Here is a 19,765-nt window from a genome sequence, read left to right on the forward strand (position 1 = left end):
AGATAATACAAATAATAACAGAAGAAATGAACACATTAAAAAGATGCTTTGACAATCTTTGAATCTCAATAAAAGTAAAATAATGCTATATGGTAACAGTAGAAAAGAAAGTCAGACACAAATAGACGGAATAGAAATTGAAAGACAACCGTATTTTTCGGACTATAAGTCGCAGTTTTTTTTCATAGTTTGGCCGGGGGGTGCGCCTTCTACTCAGGAGCGACTTATATGTGAAATGATTAACACATTAGCGTAAAAAATCAAATAATATTATTGATCTTATTCACGTAAGAGACTAGACGTATAAGATTTCATGGGATTTAGCGATTAGGAGTGACAGATTGTTTGGTAAACGTATAGCATGTTCTATATGTTATAGTTATTTGAATGACTCTTACCATAATATGTTACGTTAACATACCAGTTGGTTATTTATGCCTCATATAACGTACACTTATTCAGCCTGTTCACTATTCTTGATTTATTTTAAATTGCCTTTCAAATGTCTATTCTTGCTATTGGATTTTATCAAATACATTTCCCCAAAAAATTCGACTTATACTCCAGTGCGACTTATATTTTTTTCTTTTTTCTTTATGCATTTTCGGCCGGTGCGACTTATACTCCGGAGCGACTTATACTCCGGAGCGACTTATACCGTATTTTCCGCACCATAAGGCGCCCTGGGTTAAAAGCCGCGCCTTCAATGAACGGCATATTTCAAAACTTTGTCCACCTATAAGCCGCCCGGTGTTGTAAGCCGCATCTAACTGCGCTAAAGGAATGTCAAAAAAAACAGTCAGATAGGTCAGTCAAACTTTAATAATATATTAAAAACCAGCGTTCTAACAACTCTGTTCACTCCCAAAATGTACGCAAATGTGCAATCACAAACATAGTAAAATTCAAAATAGTGCAGAGCAATAGCAACATAATGTTGCTCGAACGTTAATGTCACAACACACAAAATAAACATAACGCTCACTTTCTGAAGTTATTCTTCATTCATAAATCCCTCGAATTATTCTCCTTCGTTGTCCGAATTGAAAAGTTGGGCGAATGTGGGATCCAAAATGTCGTCTGGCGCTGTCTCCCTGCCTCCCTGTCTTGGTGAACGTCACGTGTGTTCGCCTTCTGTCATCCACTGTTCCCACGCAGTTAGCAGTCTAGCTTCGAATGCCCTGTTGACACCAATATCTAGCGGCTGGAGGTCTTTTGTCAATCCACCCGGAATGACGGCGAGTATTGAATTAAGCGCGTAAGCGTGTCTCTTAATGTGATGTTATGAGCTAGCAAATATAACAACTACACTACCCAGCATGCAACGATAGTGACGAGCATGCGCGGTAGCCCTGAGAAGCGTTGTTGTATGCTGGGAGTTAGAATGTGGTTATGAGCACGCTGTGAGTAAACGTTGAGAACTCAGTTAACACGCCTCGTCTGCATTATTTATAATTAGACAGACAACACACTTAATAGGAGCCATTTTGGGGTCTTTACATAAACACACAAATGGAAATGAAACGTCACATATCCCAGCATGCACCGCGCGCTTCTTCTACGGGGAAAAAAGATGGCGGCTGTTTACTGAAGTTGCGAGACCGAAACTTTATGAAAATGAATCTTAATATTTATCCATATATAAAGCGCACCGGGTTATAAGGCGCACTGTCAGCTTTTGAGAAAATTTGTGGTTTTTAGGTGCGCCTTATAGTGCGGAAAATACGGTACTCCGAAAAATACGGTGAATGAAACCAAATGTCTAGGTATAATGATTGATGATAAATTGAAATGGAAATGTCATGTAAAAATATACAACATAAAGTAGCAAGAAACACGTCAATAATGAATAAAACAAAACATGTTCTAGACCAAAAATGACTTCATATTCTCTACTGCTCACTAGTGTTACATATCTGACTTATTGTGTAGAAATATGGGAAATAACTACAAAAGTACACTTCATTCATTAACTGTGTTACAAAAAAGATCAGTTATAATAATACATCATGTTGGATATAGAGAACATACAAACACTTTATTTATTGAATCAAAAATACTGAAATTCCACCACATAGTGAATTTGCAAACAGCTAAAATGATACACAAAGCAAACTATAACCTGCTACCCAAGAATGTACAACAATTCTCAACTAAAGAGGAGAAATATAATCTTAGAGAAAATTTGTAATTTAAAACATTTGTATGCATGTACAACACTTAAGACCTTCAGTATATCAGTATGTGGAATTAAATGATGGAATGGATTAAGCAAAGCAATCAAGCAATGTACTAATATGATCCACTTCAAGAAACTCTTCACACTTAAAGTGTTTACAAAGTACAAAGAAGAAGATAAACATTCTCAATTTATTTCATCCATCATTCATTTTCTACATCATCTTACTCATCTCACCATATGAAATATAACTTACTTCACTCATTAATATTTATTTAATTTTATTGTGATTACTTATGGAGTATATTGTGAATACATTGAGAACAAGAAGTGAACAAAAGTGTTAGCAACTGTTATGTAAAAGAAAAGTGGTAGAATTAAATAAACTCTGCTTCTTCCTACTCCTTTTCCAACATGTTGAATAAACAAACTGGAAATTGTGATGTATCATGTTGTATGCATGCATGTGTGATGTATCATGTTGTATGCATGCATGTGTGATGTATCATGTTGTAGGCATGCATGTGTGATGTATCATGTTGTAGGCATGCATGTGTGATGTATCATGTTGTATGCATGCATGTGTGATGTATCATGTTGTATGCATGCATGTGTGATGTATCATGTTGTATGCATGCATGTGTGATGTATCATGTTGTATGCATGCATGTGTGATGCATCATGTTGTATGCATGCATGTGTGATGTATCATGTTGTATGCATGCATGTGTGATGTATCATGTTGTATGCTTGCATGTTCCAAATAAAGTCAAAGTCAACTCAACCCAAGTCAACTAACACTTGGTGGACATTCAAGCCACAAAATGCAAATGGAGTATTGTTGGTGTATTTTGGATGGTTATAGAGGACCTCCCATTGGCTCCATTGCAAGTGGACTTTTATTTACATTTATGAGTTAGAATTAGGGCTGGGTGATGTATGGAATATACTGGATATATTGTGGGTTTGTCTCAGTGCGATATAGAAAATGACTATATGGTGATGTTGGAGTATACGTTCTCACACAGTTGCTTTTAGCTGCAGGCATTACACTACAGGCTCTTCTCACTCTTTCTTGTCTCTCCTTCTCACAGAGACATAAAACAAGCGCACCTTCTTACATACGTCACATACTGTCACGTGTGCAACGTCATACGCTCTCACGGAGCAGACAGGTAGCGGCATGGTAACGTTAGCTGTGGTGCTAGTGGTAATACGAGAGAAAGAAGGTGCTAATCTGGTAACAAATGAAGGAATAATTAATTCCCCAAAAAACAGCAGGGGGCCCATCGTCTGGCGGTGGTTTGGCTTCAAGCGGGTAGATGGTGAACAAGTATGCGGCAAAAGCGTTGCTACAAAAAATAGCAGCACTGCTAATGTAGCATTATTTGAAAAGTCACCCGCTAGAGAATGAAGAGTGCTTGAAATTCTGCATGTCAACATCTCCGTTCAGTGCCACACCCACAAAATGCCCAAGCAACCATTTCCAGATCAACACCGTATGAAACAAATAGTCAACAACAGAAGGAGATAACGTCCGCAGGAACCTACCACATAGTGAAGGAATACACTATTTGAATTTCTATTATGCAGCTCATTTTTATTTGACACTTATTGAAATATCTTGTGTGACATCATGCACAAAAGTGCACTTTATTTGTTTTAAACTATTGTAGTGGCGTTCTGTACAAAAAGTGCGCTTTAATTTAGTGTTGTTTTGATATGTCATCTTAGTGACATCATGCACAAAAGTGCACTAATAGCTTGTTTTAAAATGTCTCTGACAATCTTGCACTTTCTGTTTTGAAATGACATGAATGTTTGTGCCACTGCTTAATAACTGTTTAATAAATACACTTTTGCTAAATTGACTTAGTTGTGATTTCCCTCTCTGCATGAAAGTTTAAAAGTAGCATATATTAATGCAGTATGAAGAAGAATGCTTTAATGTAGACACATAGAATCATCATACTGCTGTCATTATATGCATCAAGTGTTCATTCAAGGCTAAGGCAAAATATCCACATATATATGGTGTATCGTGACATGGCCTAAACATATCCACATATATATGGTGTATGGTGACATGGACTAAACATATCCACATATATATGGTGTATCGTGACATGGCCTAAACATATCCACATATATATGGTGTATCGTGACATGGCCTAAACATATCCACATATATATGGTGTATCGTGACATGGACTAAACATATCCACATATATATGGTGTATGGTGACATGGACTAAACATATCCACATATATATGGTGTATGGTGACATGGACTAAACATATCCACATATATATGGTGTATGGTGACATGGCCTAAACATATCCACATATATATGGTGTATGGTGACATGGACTAAACATATCCACATATATATGGTGTATGGTGACATGGCCTAAACATATCCACATATATATGGTGTATGGTTACATGGACTAAACATATCCACATATATATGGTGTATCGTGACATGGACTAAACATATCCACATATATATGGTGTATGGTGACATGGACTAAACATATCCACATATATATGGTGTATGGTGACATGGCCTAAACATATCCACATATATATGGTGTATGGTGACATGGACTAAACATATCCACATATATATGGTGTATGGTGACATGGCCTAAACATATCCACATATATATGGTGTATGGTGACATGGACTAAACATATCCACATATATATGGTGTATCGTGACATGGACTAAACATATCCACATATATATGGTGTATCATGACATGGACTAAACATATCCACATATATATGGTGTATCATGACATGGACTAAACATATCCACATATATATGGTGTATGGTGACATGGACTAAACATATCCACATATATATGGTGTATGGTGACATGGACTAAACATATCCACATATATATGGTTGTATCGTGACATGGACTAAACATATCCACATATATATGGTGTATCGTGACATGGACTAAACATATCCACATATATATGGTGTATCGTGACATGGACTAAACATATCCACATATATATGGTGTATGGTGACATGGACTAAACACATCCACATATATATGGTGTATCGTGACATGGCCTAAACATATCCACATATATATGGTGTATCGTGACATGGACTAAACATATCCACATATATATGGTGTATCGTGACATGGACTAAACATATCCACATATATATGGTGTATCGTGACATGGACTAAACATATCCACATACAGTATATATGGTGTATGGTGACATGGACTAAACATATCCAGATAATAATAAAAGGCCATATCGCCCAGCCCTACTTAGGATGTGATTTTTTTTTTTTATATATCCATCGTCATGTCTTTTATAATGATTGTGAACGATAGAAAAATTCCCCCCCAAAAAGTGCAGTTCCCCTCTCAATTCCAATGATTAGATTTAAGACTTGAAGTGTATGAGCATGAAGTGATGAAGCCTACTTGGATGAGTCTTCTAAGACAAAGTGAACAGTCCAGTTGTGATGGATTGAATGCCCTGAGAATAAAATGATATGTGCTTACTTGGACTGTTATGAAGCTGTGAGGACTCAGGTGCTTTGTCTTCATGCTCTTCAGTCTTCACAGAGACAACAGTCAGTGGAAACTTGCTGACATCATCCTCCTCCTGCCCTACAACACACTCTCCTTCTTCCTCTTTCATGTGGGGGGGCTGTGGATCCTCCTCCTCCTTAATGTTGGTGGTATGTGGATCATCCTCTTCCTCTTTAATGTAGGTGGGCTGTGGATCATCCTCTTCCTCTTTAATGTGGGTGGGCTGTGGATCATCCTCTTCCTCTTTCATGTGGGTGGGCTGTGGATCCTCCTCTTCCTCTTTAATGTGAAGGGGCTGCTGGACGTCTGTTGGGTAAATATTAAAGTTAAGTTAAAGTACCAATGATTGTCACACACACACTAGGTGTGGTGAAAATAAGATAAAGCGAGAATAGAAATAGTTTTGGACTGACACTGTTAACACAATGACATTATTTATGTTCTTTCGTGTGTTGTGTTAAAAGTGTGTAGTAAAACAACCAATATAAACACGGGAAATACTTCCTTTTGTCCCAGCCACTAAAATTAATTCAAAAATTAGTACAAAAACAGACTTGGAAATTTGATGAGGAGCAAGTTTTTTTTATAAGTACAAGGCAGCATTGATTGAGGGATTCTTAACTTTAGACTCACTGATATAAAGTGAGTAAATACTTTATTCTGTATACGGTCTACGACACCTAAACTTTATCTCTAAACTTAACCATATTTTGTGGTGTAGAATGACGTCTGGAACTCAAGATAGTTCCACATGTCTGGGAACGCCATCGACAGATAATCCTTGATATTACTCAATCTTTAGGGATCTATTCCGTTTTATAATTAGATTTTTTTCTCGTATCTGCTTTTCGCAGGAAGATCTAGGCCAGGGGTGTTTAAACTAATTTTAGATAGGGGGCCACATGGAGAAAGATCTACTCCAAGTTGGCTGGACTGGTAAAATCACGGCAAGATAACTTAAAAATAAATACAACTGCAGATTGTTTTCTTTGTTTAAAAATAGAACAAACACATTCTGAAAATGTACAAATCATAATGTTGGCTTTTCTTTTTACATACAATAGTATTCTATCTTTAGTTGTCTCTTTTTACACTTTCAGAATCAATTATGTGATCATGTTCATCAGTCAACTCATTGGTGTTAATTTTCAATCTATCAAGATAAATAAATAACATCAAAATCAAATTACAGGATGTTATTGATGTAGTTTGCTCATTTTCCCCGACTGGTGGGCTAACATCATGTCTTTTAGTTGTGTTTTACATATGTAGCATCATCTACAAAGATACAAAGAATTGCTATTGCGACATTTAGAGGACACATTTAGAACAGCAGTTTCTTTCATTCAAAAATGTCGACTCATTTTTATACTTAGCAAACTCATCCCGCAGGCTGGATAAAACCTGTTGGAGGGCCTGATCCGGCCCGTGGGCCGTATGTTTGACGCCCCTGATCTAGGCCCTTTGTGTATTCAGAGAGTTGCTAGCTGCACAACAACCATCTTGGCTTGGTTGACCACCACATTTTTCACTTCCCGGAAGAAGTCACTTGACTGAATACAAATACGTCAGGTTCAAACACGGAACTATCTAAACGAGACAAGAAGCAAGGAATCAGGCAGAGACAGAGTTCAATTTTGCTCATGTGGAGAAACGTTTGGGGCTGCACACTCAGTTACAGTCTCCCACCACGCTCTGAGGGGCAGTCCCACACGCTCCTCTATTTATTCAGGAGTTTCTTAGTTAACATCACTGAGGCTGCTTCTAGGGGGAGGGGACACATATTACGCAAGCAGCCCCAGTATCACAATATGTGATTATTCAGAATGCAAATGTGCTTGAGCTGGAGATTTTGCCTTGGCTCTACTTTGTCTGCGTGTTGTCGTCTTATCTTCATTAAGGTACTTGAAGTCCGTCCTTGACTGTTTTAGCGTGCTGGAAGACAGAAACTGCTGCTGCGAGACAACTTGCAGTGGAAGATAACAAGTTAGGTCAACACTTCCTGGTTCCTGCTAAATTGCAACTTGTGCTTGTTTTACTCGCACAGCATGAATAGGAATCCAAGATGGCAGCCATGTCTATTCTGTGTTCAGTGTGTTCTTACCTGAGGTCTGAGTTGTTGTGTTTTTTATATATGAGATTTTAATTCATTTTAGTCTGAATGAGTGGTACTCTGCAAGATAAACAAATTCTCTGCAGAGTGGGATTTCTGGTGGATAGTTTCTCATCAAATGTCACTGGATTGCCATAGACTTTGGCCTACCTATAATCCACCTGTTCAGGTAGCAGTAGCAGACAGCTAGCACCCTTCGGCCTGCCTGCTATCCTTCCACCATCGGCCTGACTGCTGCTAGCCTTCCACCATCGGCCTGCCTGCTGCTATCCTTCCACCATCGGCTTGACTGCTGCCAGCCTTCCACCATCGGCCTGACTGCTGCTATCCTTCCACCATCGGCCTGACTGCTGCCAGCCTTCCACCATCGGCCTGACTGCTGCCAGCCTTCCACCATCGGCCTGACTGCTGCCAGCCTTCCACCATCGGCCTGACTACTGCTATCCTTCCACCATCGGCCTGACTGCTGCCAGCCTTCCACCATCGGCCTGCCTGCTGCCAGCCTTCCACCATCGGCCTGCCTGCTGCTAGCCTTCCACCATCGGCCTGCCTGCTGCTAGCCTTCCACCATCGGCCTGCCTGCTAGCCTTCCACCATCGGCCTGACTGCTAGCTTTGTAAATGGTAAATGGGTTATACTTGTATAGCGCTTTTCTACCTTCAAGGTACTCAAAGTGCTTGACACTATTTCCACATTCACCCATTCACACACACATTCACACACTGATGGCGGGATCTGCCATGCAAGGCGCTTACCACGACCCATCAGGAGCAAGGGTGAAGTGTCTTTCTCAAGGACACAACAGACGTGACTAGGTCGGTAGAAGGTGGGGATTGAACCAGGAACCCTCAGGCACGGCCACACTACCAACCGCGCCACTAGCCTTCCACCATCGACCTGCCTGCTAGCCTTCCACCATCGACCTGCCTACCAGCCTTCCACCATCGACCTGCCTACCAGCCTTCCACCATCGACCTGCCTACTAGCCTTCCACCATCGACCTGCCTACCAGCCTTCCACCATCGGCCTGCCTGCTAGCCTTCCACCATCAACCTGCCTGCTAGCCTTCCACCATCGGCCTGCCTGCTAGCCTTCCACCATCGACCTGCCTACTAGCCTTCCACCATCGACCTGCCTACTAGCCTTCCATCGGCCTGCTGTTTGCCTACAGCCATTGGCTTCGTCTACGGGCTTCCACCCATCGGCCTTGGTTGCTAGTCTTCAGCCCTGTCTGCTAACATCTTCAAAAGTGGTAAAACAAGTGGAACTTCTCCTCTCACTATGTCACAAATTATTATATTGTGTTTTATACTTTGTGTGGTTTTACTGGTGTCCCAAATGGGTCTGGTCACCCCCACTCACGAGCTACGCTACTTCAAGATGCACAGTTTGACATATTTGATAATTTGACATTTCATCATAGTGGCAGCTACAAAATAACCTCAGACTTATCTCAGTTGAAGATTTATGTGACTTTGGACAAAACAAAATGGCTGCATACTATGGTAGAGTCCATTCATTCTTATTGTTTCCTTGTTTTGAGAGATCAAGTCAACATTACTGCATCCTCCCCTATTGTGAGCACTTACTTTCACAGATTAAAGACCGACTCAAAAGATGGTAACTTTAAGCGCAAATGTTTAGTTATATTATTGTTTTTGCTCTAAAGAAATGTTGAGACTAATCCAGGCCCTGATACACCTACACAATGTTTTACACCTGCGGATTTTAAAACTAGATCTGGTCTTGGGATTATTCATATCAATGTTCGGAGTTTACTCCCTAAACTGGATATGATAAAGATCTGGATAAACTCAACAAATGCTGATATTGTAGTCTTATCAGAAACTTGGCTTAAACAACCTGTGCTTGATAAAGATATTTACATTTATGGCTATAATGTCTATCGTACTGACCGACAAAGAAAAGGTGGTGGAGTGGCCATATATATTAAGCAGAGGTTTGATGTTAAATTAGTGCTCTCTGAATCAGTAAGTAAAGAACTTGAACTGTTTGCACTTGAACTTGAATTAGCTAGAAATTACGACAATATGGTAGTGGTGGAGATAGTAAGCAGCACCAAGTTCCTGGGGGTGCAGATAACTGACAATATAACCTGGTCCCTACACACCGGAGCTCTTGTAAAAAGAGCTCAGCAGCGCATGCACTTTTTGCGTGGGATGAAAAGAACACAGCTCCCTCCCCCCATTCTCAGCACATTCTACAGAGGCACTATAGAGAGCCTGCTGACCAACAGCATCTCTGTCTGGACTGGAGCCTGCAGTTCCTCAGACTGAAAGTCTCTCCAGAGAGTGGTGAGGACGGCGGAAAAGATCATCAGGACTCCTCTTCCTCCTATCCAGGAGATGGCAAAAAGCCGCTGCCTGACCAGGGCTCAGAAAATCTGCAAAGACTCCTCCTACCCCCACCAAGGACTGTTTTCACTGCTGGACTCTAGAAAGAGGTTCCGCAGCCTCCGAAGCAGAACCTCCAGGTTCTGTAACAGCTTCTTCCCTCAAGCCGTAAGACTCTTGAACGCATCATAATTAAATTATCCCCTCAACTCCCCCCAAAATGGATTAACTCGCTGGAATAAAAAAGACAATATAACATACATCCATAAACGTGGACAAATGTGATAAAGTGCAATATATTTATCTGTACAGTAATCTATTTATTTATTTAATATATATTTATATATATATATATTTTTTTTTTATATATATATATTTATATAGTATTTATATATATTTATTTATTTATTTACTGTATATATGCACCTTATTGCTTTTTTATCCTGCACTACCATGAGCTTATGTAACGAAGTTTCGTTCTTATCTGTGCTGTAAAGTTCAAATTTGAATGACAATAAAAAGGAAGTCTAAAGTCTAGTCTAAAAAGTCTAGTGGGGTGTTATAGGCCTCCATCTGCCCCTAGTAATTCCCTATCTACTCTTGTGAAGCTTCTGTCTCAACTGAAATACGATGAAATAGTGATTTGAAATGGGACTGGCTCACATCTGTGTCTGACTCCTTGAAAGCACAGTGTGAATCTCTAAATTTAACACAATTAATTAACTCAGCTACAAGACCTAATCCTAAATGCCCTCAAAAAGCTACACTCATTGACTTAATTCTAACAAATATGCCCTTTAAATGTGTTGCATCTGGTGTTTTCCTGTGATTGCAGTCGTGCGAGACACAAGGATTCCTAAAAGCAAGCCTCGTCTTCTTGAAAAACGTAATATGAAATTATTTGAGACGCAAGCTTTTTTACATGACTTGCATCTTTTTAATTGGGATAGAATTGCTCTTTTTGATAATGTTGAACTGGCTTGGAAATATTTTCACGAAAACTTCTTGAGTATAGTGAACAAACATGCCCCTTTTAGAAAATGTAGGGTTAAAGGACGTGACAATCAGTGGTTTACATCGGACCTGTCAGATGTATTGCATAATGCTGCTTGGGCCAGGGCACGCAAGTCAGGGTTAGAAGCAGATTGGTTGAATTTTAGACAATTAAGAAATCAATTTACCTCTCTCCTTCGGAAAGTCAAATCAGAATTGTATTTCTCCACAACAACTGAAAATCTCAAACACCCAAAGAAGTTTTGGAAAATCATCAAATCTTTGTCCGGCTGCTGTAATTCAGTCAATCTCCCACCTAGTATACTTGTTGATGGTGTCAGAGTAAGTGACAGAAGAGAAATGGGTAGTCATTTTAATAATCATTTTATTTCCTCTGGTTTTCTCTATAATTCTGACAACTCTACTGAAGTTCTGCTAACTCCGGAAAGAACCGTTGAAAATACCCAAGTTTTTAACTTTACACCCTTTACCACAACAGAGGTCATGAGGGCTCTAAAACAACTTAAACCTAGAAAGCCAGCTGGCTCAGATAAATTGGAGCCGCTCTTTTTAAAGTTGGCAGCTGAAATTATAGCTGGACCACTGACTCACATTTTTAACCTTACTCTAATTTCAAATGAAATCCCCTTGGATTGGAAATCTGCCCTTGTAATCCCCCTATTAAAAGGAGGTGACCCTAGTAATCTAAATAATTACAGATCGATCTCTAAACTCTCTGTTCTGGCAAAAGTCCTTGAATCCTTTATCAGTGAACAGATATAAGACTTTTTGGACACCAACTTTATTCTTTCACCATTTCAGTCAGGTTTTGGCAGAAATCACAGTACTGTTACTGCTACTATGAAGTTTATAAATGATGTAACTGAAGCTCTTGACAAGAAGCAGTGCTGTCTGTCCCTCTTTATTGACTTTTCAAAGGCATTTGATACTGTTGATCATGTCATTTTAATCAAACGTCTTTCAGCTATTGGTTTTTCTCAGCAAGCAGTTGGATGGTTTGCAAATTACCTCACAAGTAGAACTCAGGCTGTTCAGATAGAAGGTTCTTTCTCGGAGGCACTGCAAGTGAAAAAGGGTGTCCCTCAAGGTTCTGTGTTGGGCCCATTATTAATTAATAATTAATAATCTTGGACAGAATATTCCGAACTCAACTTTCCATTCCTACGCTGATGATACTGTCATATACTGCACAGCACCCACTCCTGCTGAGGCCTTTCAATATCTACAACATGCATTTGACAGAGTACAAGAACAACTTTGCTATCTTCAACTGCTTTTAAATGCAGAGAAAACAAAGTGTATGTTCTTTACCACATCAAAAACTGGAAGATCAGCACTGTGTGAGAACATTTGAACAAGAAATGGGCAACAAATTGTGTCAGTATCTTCTTTTAAATATTTTGGATTTTTTATTGATGACCACTTAAGTTTTAAGGAGCACATTCAGTATGTTGTAAAAAACAAACAAACTAACTTTTACTGGGATTTTATTATAGAAACAAGTCTTGCTTTTCTTTTACTGTGAAACAGAAATTGGTGGAAACAACCTTTTTACCTGTTATTGACTATGGAGTTATTGAGTATAACACACAATGATTAACTTACTCACTATTGTGTGTTATACTCAATGGTTAACTTACTCACCATTGTGTGTTATACTCAATGGTTAACTTACTCACCATTGTGTGTTATACTCAATGGTTAACTTACTCACCATTGTGTGTTATACTCAATGGTTAACTTACTCACCATTATGTGTTATACGCAATGGTTAACTTACTCACCATTGTGTGTTATACTCAATGGTTAACTTACTCACCATTGTGTGTTATACTCAATGGTTAACTGGACATCTTTATGTGCTCGACGCCTCAATCATTGGTATGTGTTCATCTACAAAACCATTCCGGGTATCACCCCGTCTTATCTGTCTTGTATTTTTACAAAGAAACAAGGAAGTCACAATCTTCGTTCAATGAATGCTCTGCAATTTGTCGTCCCCAAAGTAAGAACTGAACTGGGCAAGAAAGCATTTAGGTTTTCAGCAGCGAAGACTTGGAATAACCAACAATCGAATATTCAACTTCAAACCCTTGTTGCATTGAATGAGTTTAAAGCTTCTGTGAAAGGACTGCAGTCTACCTTGTCTGTATGCACATATGTCATGTCAGCAAATTTTAATGTTGTACATTTGATGTTTTATGTGTTGTTTACTCTTTTTTATGTAACCTTGCTGCTGCCCTCTTGGCCAGGTCTCCCTTGAAAAATAAATATTTGATCTCAATGGGATTTTACCTGGTTAAATAAAGACTAAATTAAAAATAAATAAATAAATCACTGAATACTACACACTGCAGACTTCCTGAGAGCCAACAAACATAATAAAACATCACTTACTGTACAAGGTCTGCTGTCACTATGACACAGACTGATAAAATCTTGTTATATTCCCGTTTAGATGAAGAATGATTCATAATCGTCGCACGGAAAAGGGGGGTGACGTTAAGCGTCTTTTTGTGTCGTTCGCCATTGCCGGGTCTAAATTGGCTGTCAAATGATACCAACTTGTCAGAGTACGTCCTCATCCTTCTACTATCCAGGTGAGAGGCACGATTCATGATCTGGAATAATCTTTCACCAGCACCGAGGCCAGGAAGGAGCTCACCAGCCGCTGATGTCAACATAGACACACAAGCTATAAATAGTTTGTCTGCGTTAGCACTTATAATAACAATATCACTAATGCTTGCTATTCAAGCCACAAAATGCAAATGGAGTATTGTTGGCACTTTTTGGATGGTTAAAGAGGACCTTTCATTGGCTCCTTTGCAAGTGGACTTTTATTTACATGTATGAGTTAGAATGTGATTTTAAAACAATATATATCCACCGTCATGTCTTTTATAATGATTGTGAACAATAGAAAACATTCCCCCAAAAAGTGCAGTTCCCCTCTAAATTCCAATGATTAGATTTAAGACTTGAAGTGTATGAGCATGAAGTGATGAAGCCTACTTGGATGAGTCTTCTAAGACAAAGTGAACAGTCCAGTTGTGATGGATTGAATGCCCTGAGAATAAAATGATATGTGCTTACTTGGACTGTGATGAAGCTGTGAGGACTCAGGTGCTTTGTCTTCATGCTCTTCAGTCTTCATAGAGACAACAATCAGTGGAAACTTGCTGACATCATCCTCCTCCTGCCCTACAGGACACTCGCCCTCCTCTTCCTCTTTCATGTGTGGATCCCCCTCTTCCTCTTTAATGTGAAGGGGCTGCTGGACGTCTGTTGGGTAAATAAGTAAATAAGATAAAGAGATAATAGAAATAGTTTTGGACTGACACTGTTAACACAATGCCATTATTTATGTTCTTTTGTGTGTTGTGTTAAAAGTGTGTAGCAAAACAACCAATAAAAACACGGGAAATACCACCTTTTGTCCCAGCCACTAAAATGTATTCAAAAGTGAGAACAAAAACAGACTTGGAAATTTGATGAGGAGCTAGTTTTTTTATAAGTACAAGACAGCATTGATTGAGGCATTCTTAACTTTACACTCACTGATATAAAGTGTGTAAATATTTTTATTTTATTTTATATTTTATCTCTAAACTTAACCATCATTTTTTAATGACATTGTCATCACCATAACTTCAATATCATGGAAATAAAAAAAATCTAATTCCAAAATCATTTAAAAAAACATTCATGGTATACTACTTACGTATAAAATACTACACGGTCTAGCTCCATCCTATCTTGCTGATTGTGTTGTACCATATGTCCCGGCAAGAAATCTGCGTTCAAAGAACTCCGGCTTATTAGTGATTCCCAGAGCCCAAAAAAAGTCTGCGGGCTATAGAGCGTTTTCTATTCGGGCTCCAGTACTATGGAATGCCCTCCCGGTAACAGTTAGAGATGCTACCTCAGTAGAAGCATTTAAGTCCCATCTTAAAACTCATTTGTATACTCTAGCCTTTAAATAGACCCCCTTTTTTGGACCAGTTGATCTGCCGTTTCTTTTCCTTTCTCCTCTGCTCCCCCCTATCCCTTGTCGAGGGGGGACACACAGGTCCGGTGGCCATGGATGAAGTGCTGGCTGTCCAGAGTCGGGACCCGGGGTGGACCGCTCGCCTGTGCATCGGTTGGGAACATCTCTGCGCTGCTGACCCGTCTCCGCTTGGGATGGTTTCCTGTTGGCCCCACTATGGACTGGATTCTCACTATTATGTTGGATCCACTATGGACTGGACTCTCACAATATTATGTCTGACCCACTCGACATCCATTGCATTCGGTCTCCCCTACAGGGGGAGGGGGGGTTACCCACATATGCGGTCCTCTCCAAGGTTTCTCATAGTCATTCACATCGACGTCCCATTGGGGTGAGTTTTTCCTTGCCCTTATGTGGGCTCTGTACCGAGGATGTCGTTGTGGCTTGTACAGCCCTTTGAGACACTTGTGATTTAGGGCTGTATAAATAAACATTGATTGATTGATTGATTGATGTTTTTGTTATCATGCAGAATACTATGGGGTGGTCATTTTGTTGGCTGGGCCAAAAGGAACTTTTACCAAAAACATGTTTTACTATGTGGTGTTTTATGGAGTATCTCCATCAACAATTCCTCTTTAGGAATTGGAGACCATCTACGACACGCTGAAGGAAAGTCAGTCACCTTTATGTTCTTTTAGTAAATCAAGTTTTGACTACTTTGGTTATTGAATATAAATGTTTACTTTAACTTATTGTTGCATGTAAGTCAGAATCAGGAAGTGAAATTATAACTTTAATTAGATTTGATTACAGTATAACATGTATTTGGTGAGTGTGTGAGTTTTGTGTAAACATGTTGATGCAGGTTTACATCTTCTTGGGGACTGGAACACAGATATGTCCTGAAAGGATGCACCCATTTTTAAAACCTTTACTAAGCTGTGCCACCAACATTGTCTCACTTAGCTCATTAAGCAAACTACCAGGGTGAGTGAGTCCTTTTAAACCTTCATAGACCTCGTTGTGACTTCTGACCAGTCTAAGATCACCACAAGTGGAACTACTGTATACGACTTAAGTGATAATTCCATCATTTTCTATACCCTTAAAGAACATAGAACTGAGGCTGACGGCCATAAAACAAGTGAAGCTACAATCCTTAAGACCTAGACTAGCAAGGCTTTCAATGACAAACTGGCACATTAAGACTCGCCTGGTACTTGCAAGTACACAGGTTTTTGGGTCAATTCATAACCTCAGAAAAGTAGATAACTTCACAGTCAAAGTGGGTGACAATATTATAACAAACAAATATTAGATGACCTATCTTGGCTGCATCGTAGAGACTAATCTGTCCAGTGAAAAAATGACTACTAAGGTAGTCAAAGAATCAACCGACAAATTCTGTTCTTACTAGTGTTGTCCCGATACCAATATTTTGGTACCGGGACCTGTACCTAAATGCATTTTGATACTTTTCTAAATAAAAGGGACCACAAAAAGTGCATTATTGGCTTTATTTTAACAAAAAATCTTAGGGTACATTTAACATATGTTTCTTATTGCAAGTTTGTCCTAAAATAAAATAGTGAATATACTAAACAACTTGTCTTTTATTAGGAAGTAAACAAACAAAGGCTCCTAATTTAGTCTGCTGACATATGCAGTAACATATTGTGTCATTTATATTCTATTATTTTGTCTAAATTATTAAGGACAAGTGGTAGAAAATTGATTATTAATCTACTTGTTCATTTACTGTTAATATCTGCTTATTTTCTGTTTTAACATGTTATATCTACACTTCTGTTAAAAGGTAATACTCACTTATTCTTCTGTTGTTTGATACTTCACATTAGTTTTGGATGATACCACAAATTTGGGCATCAATCTGATACCAAGTAGTTACAGGATCATACATTGGTCATATTTAAAGTCCTCATGTGTCCAGGGACATATTTTCTCAGTTTATAAACATAATCTATATTTTTTTTAAACGAAAAAAGATGTGATGATGCCAAAAAATATTGATGTAATCATAGAAGTAGTACTTTTTACAGGCGGTATAGTACCGAATATGATGAATTAGTATTGCGATACTATACGAATGCTGGTATACTGTACAACCCTAGTTCTTACATAGTAGGATCACCCGGCTGGTGGGTGGAAATACACTTAAGACTCTAACACAAGCACTCATTTAACCCCACTTTGACTACAGAGTTCATGTTTGGTACCGTGACGCCTTAAAAGCCCCGAAAAACAAACTCCAGACAGCCCAAAACAAAATGATTGGGCTTCTACTCAACCGTCTATCTTTCTGCCAACCATTTCCTTAAAGTGGGGAGGCTCTTGGTAGGTGACAGAGTACATCTTCTTGCAGTTGGTCTGGTGTACAAGATACACCATACCACTAAAATACCCATGTACCTGTCTAGATACTTCAAAATATATTGACTATTATAACACCAGAGGTAGTTGTACAAGTCATATGCAACCCAGATCTCACTCCAAAAAAGGTTGTAATTAGTTTGCCTGCTATACCACCAACATGTGGATCTTCCTATCAATAGCCATAAAGGAGTGTAAATCCCTTACTTCCTTCAAAGCAGCTTTGACAAGACATCACAGGTTGTCGCTACTCGTAACTGGGAATATACAAAGCCTTTTGCTGCAATTTTCTTGTAGTGTTGTTGTTGTCTGTTTGCTACTTTCTGCATACTTTGTGTTCTATCTGTGTGAGTGAACAAATATTTCAACTGAAACCATCTCAGGCTTTCTTGTAGCAGTGAATGTGCACCGTGATGAAAGTGTAGCCTTTCCTATGCAAACTTCTCATAACTCCTTCAATCAATCAATCACACATTGTTACAAACTGAGAGGAACATCAACCTCAAACTGTCTCGTTTTCATGAAGAATCTAAATGAAAGCATTGCATCATCCCCACAAGATAAACATCTATTGAAGAAAAGTGTTAATAAACAAATATAAAGTTAGTAAAGATGTGAGCGTAAGAAGTCAACAAACCTGTTGTGTGTAACACAACTTGATGTTTCTTGAAAACAGTGTCCAGTAGTTGATTGTTCTCCTCTTTTGTTCTAGAAAGTTCCGCCTGGTAATCTGCTATCGTTCTTTCGCATATGTTCACACAATCACAACACTTTACACTCACATGTTCACACAATCACAACACTTTACACTCACATGTTCACACAATCACAACACTTTACACTCACATTAGATCTCTACTTAGCGATGTGTTGATAACGTCCGCGTCTCTTTGTTAGCAGCTAACAAGCTAAGCTAGCTAAACTTGCTAGAACGATAAGGTTCTCGCTCACCGAGACGGGTTTTTTCCAGAATTAAAGACTCAAAGATGTATTTTATACGACATACATTTTTACAAACTGGAGAACAAATAATAAGACTGACTTATTAGCGTCCTTCTGGCTTCTTTCTGCGTCGATGTGCTTTCACGACAGTTGGCACGCTTGACGTTACAAGACGGTGCTGCTCTCGTCTATGACTGCTCTGCTCTCGCGAGATGTGTCATGCGCAGAAGATTTTATTATTTTGTTTTAATTGTTTCAATAACTAAAATAATGTATATATTGTTGAATTATTCACCAATAAGTCGATCAATTTTAGTCCTGTGTTTTATTCTGATGATAATGAAAAATGAGGTAAAAGGCAAAGTGAAAGTGAAACTAAGCTACTGCCTCTCGCCTACGCGTCAATTTATCGTGCAGGAGCCAAAAGTCAGCAGTAGATGGCAGTACAGTATTGTAAAGTCCTACATATAGTACCATTGAAATGTTGCTGCTCATACAAATAAAATACAAAATCCTTTATTTTTGACAAAATACCTCTAGTAGTGATACAAATGTGCTCTGGCAAAATAATTGTATTTCCTTTGTTTGGCTTGAAAGAAGCTATGAAAATAAACATGACAAAAAATGAGTAAATCTCCACCATTTTAGTTATTTTTTAAACGTTCTCAGGAAGAAAAAAAGGTTGGAGATGATGTGAAAGGACCAAATTCTCTGTTTAAGAATAATACGCATAATAATAATCAATGTTTTTTTATAAGGTGCCTTTCTAGAGACGATACAAACATTACAACATTGAACAATATCAAACAGAAAATGTCAGTTTAGACAAGAAACTAGAAATAGCTGAAATTAAAGTGAATAAGCATTCTGGAATAAGTGTGTTCTTGATTTGAAAAGGCTAAATGAGTCCATATTGTGGAAGTCTTGCTGTTCCAAAAATATGGAGGGTCAAATGGGACAAAATTAAACAAATAAATACATCTATAAATAATTACTTAACTCTTGTGTGGTGTTCATATTGTTATTACTCAGCCAGTGTTTGTGGGTCTGATGGACCCGTCGCATTTTGTGGCTTTTAATGTCTCACATTCAAACACTTTTATGTTAAAATACTGAACAGATGTTTACATTATCCCAAAAACATCTGTAATGAAGTGCTTTGAGAGGCTGGTAAAGGAATACATTGTCTCCAGACTTCCCC

At 38.7% G+C, this 19,765-nt stretch overlaps 1 protein-coding gene across 5 annotated transcripts in view; it reads right to left on the minus strand.

Annotated features, from left to right (window-relative positions):
* The window catches only part of LOC133582738 (uncharacterized), a 214,199-nt gene extending 195,477 nt beyond the window's left edge, over positions 1 to 18,722 (minus strand). For all 5 annotated transcript variants that reach the window (XM_061936812.1, XM_061936771.2, XM_061936804.1 and 2 more), the window contains exons 1-3: positions 18,260 to 18,722; positions 14,331 to 14,519; positions 5,724 to 6,059 (exon numbers count right to left, since the gene is read on the minus strand). In XM_061936812.1, the coding sequence (XP_061792796.1) occupies positions 5,724 to 6,059; positions 14,331 to 14,472 (478 nt within the window). In that variant the 5' untranslated portion in view covers positions 14,473 to 14,519; positions 18,260 to 18,722. The remainder of the gene's footprint in view (positions 1 to 5,723; positions 6,060 to 14,330; positions 14,520 to 18,259) is intronic.
* Between the last annotated feature and the right edge of the window lie 1,043 nt (positions 18,723 to 19,765).

This window comes from Nerophis lumbriciformis, linkage group LG03 (genome assembly GCF_033978685.3).
Source record: "Nerophis lumbriciformis linkage group LG03, RoL_Nlum_v2.1, whole genome shotgun sequence".
Classification (NCBI taxonomy): domain Eukaryota; kingdom Metazoa; phylum Chordata; class Actinopteri; order Syngnathiformes; family Syngnathidae; genus Nerophis; species Nerophis lumbriciformis.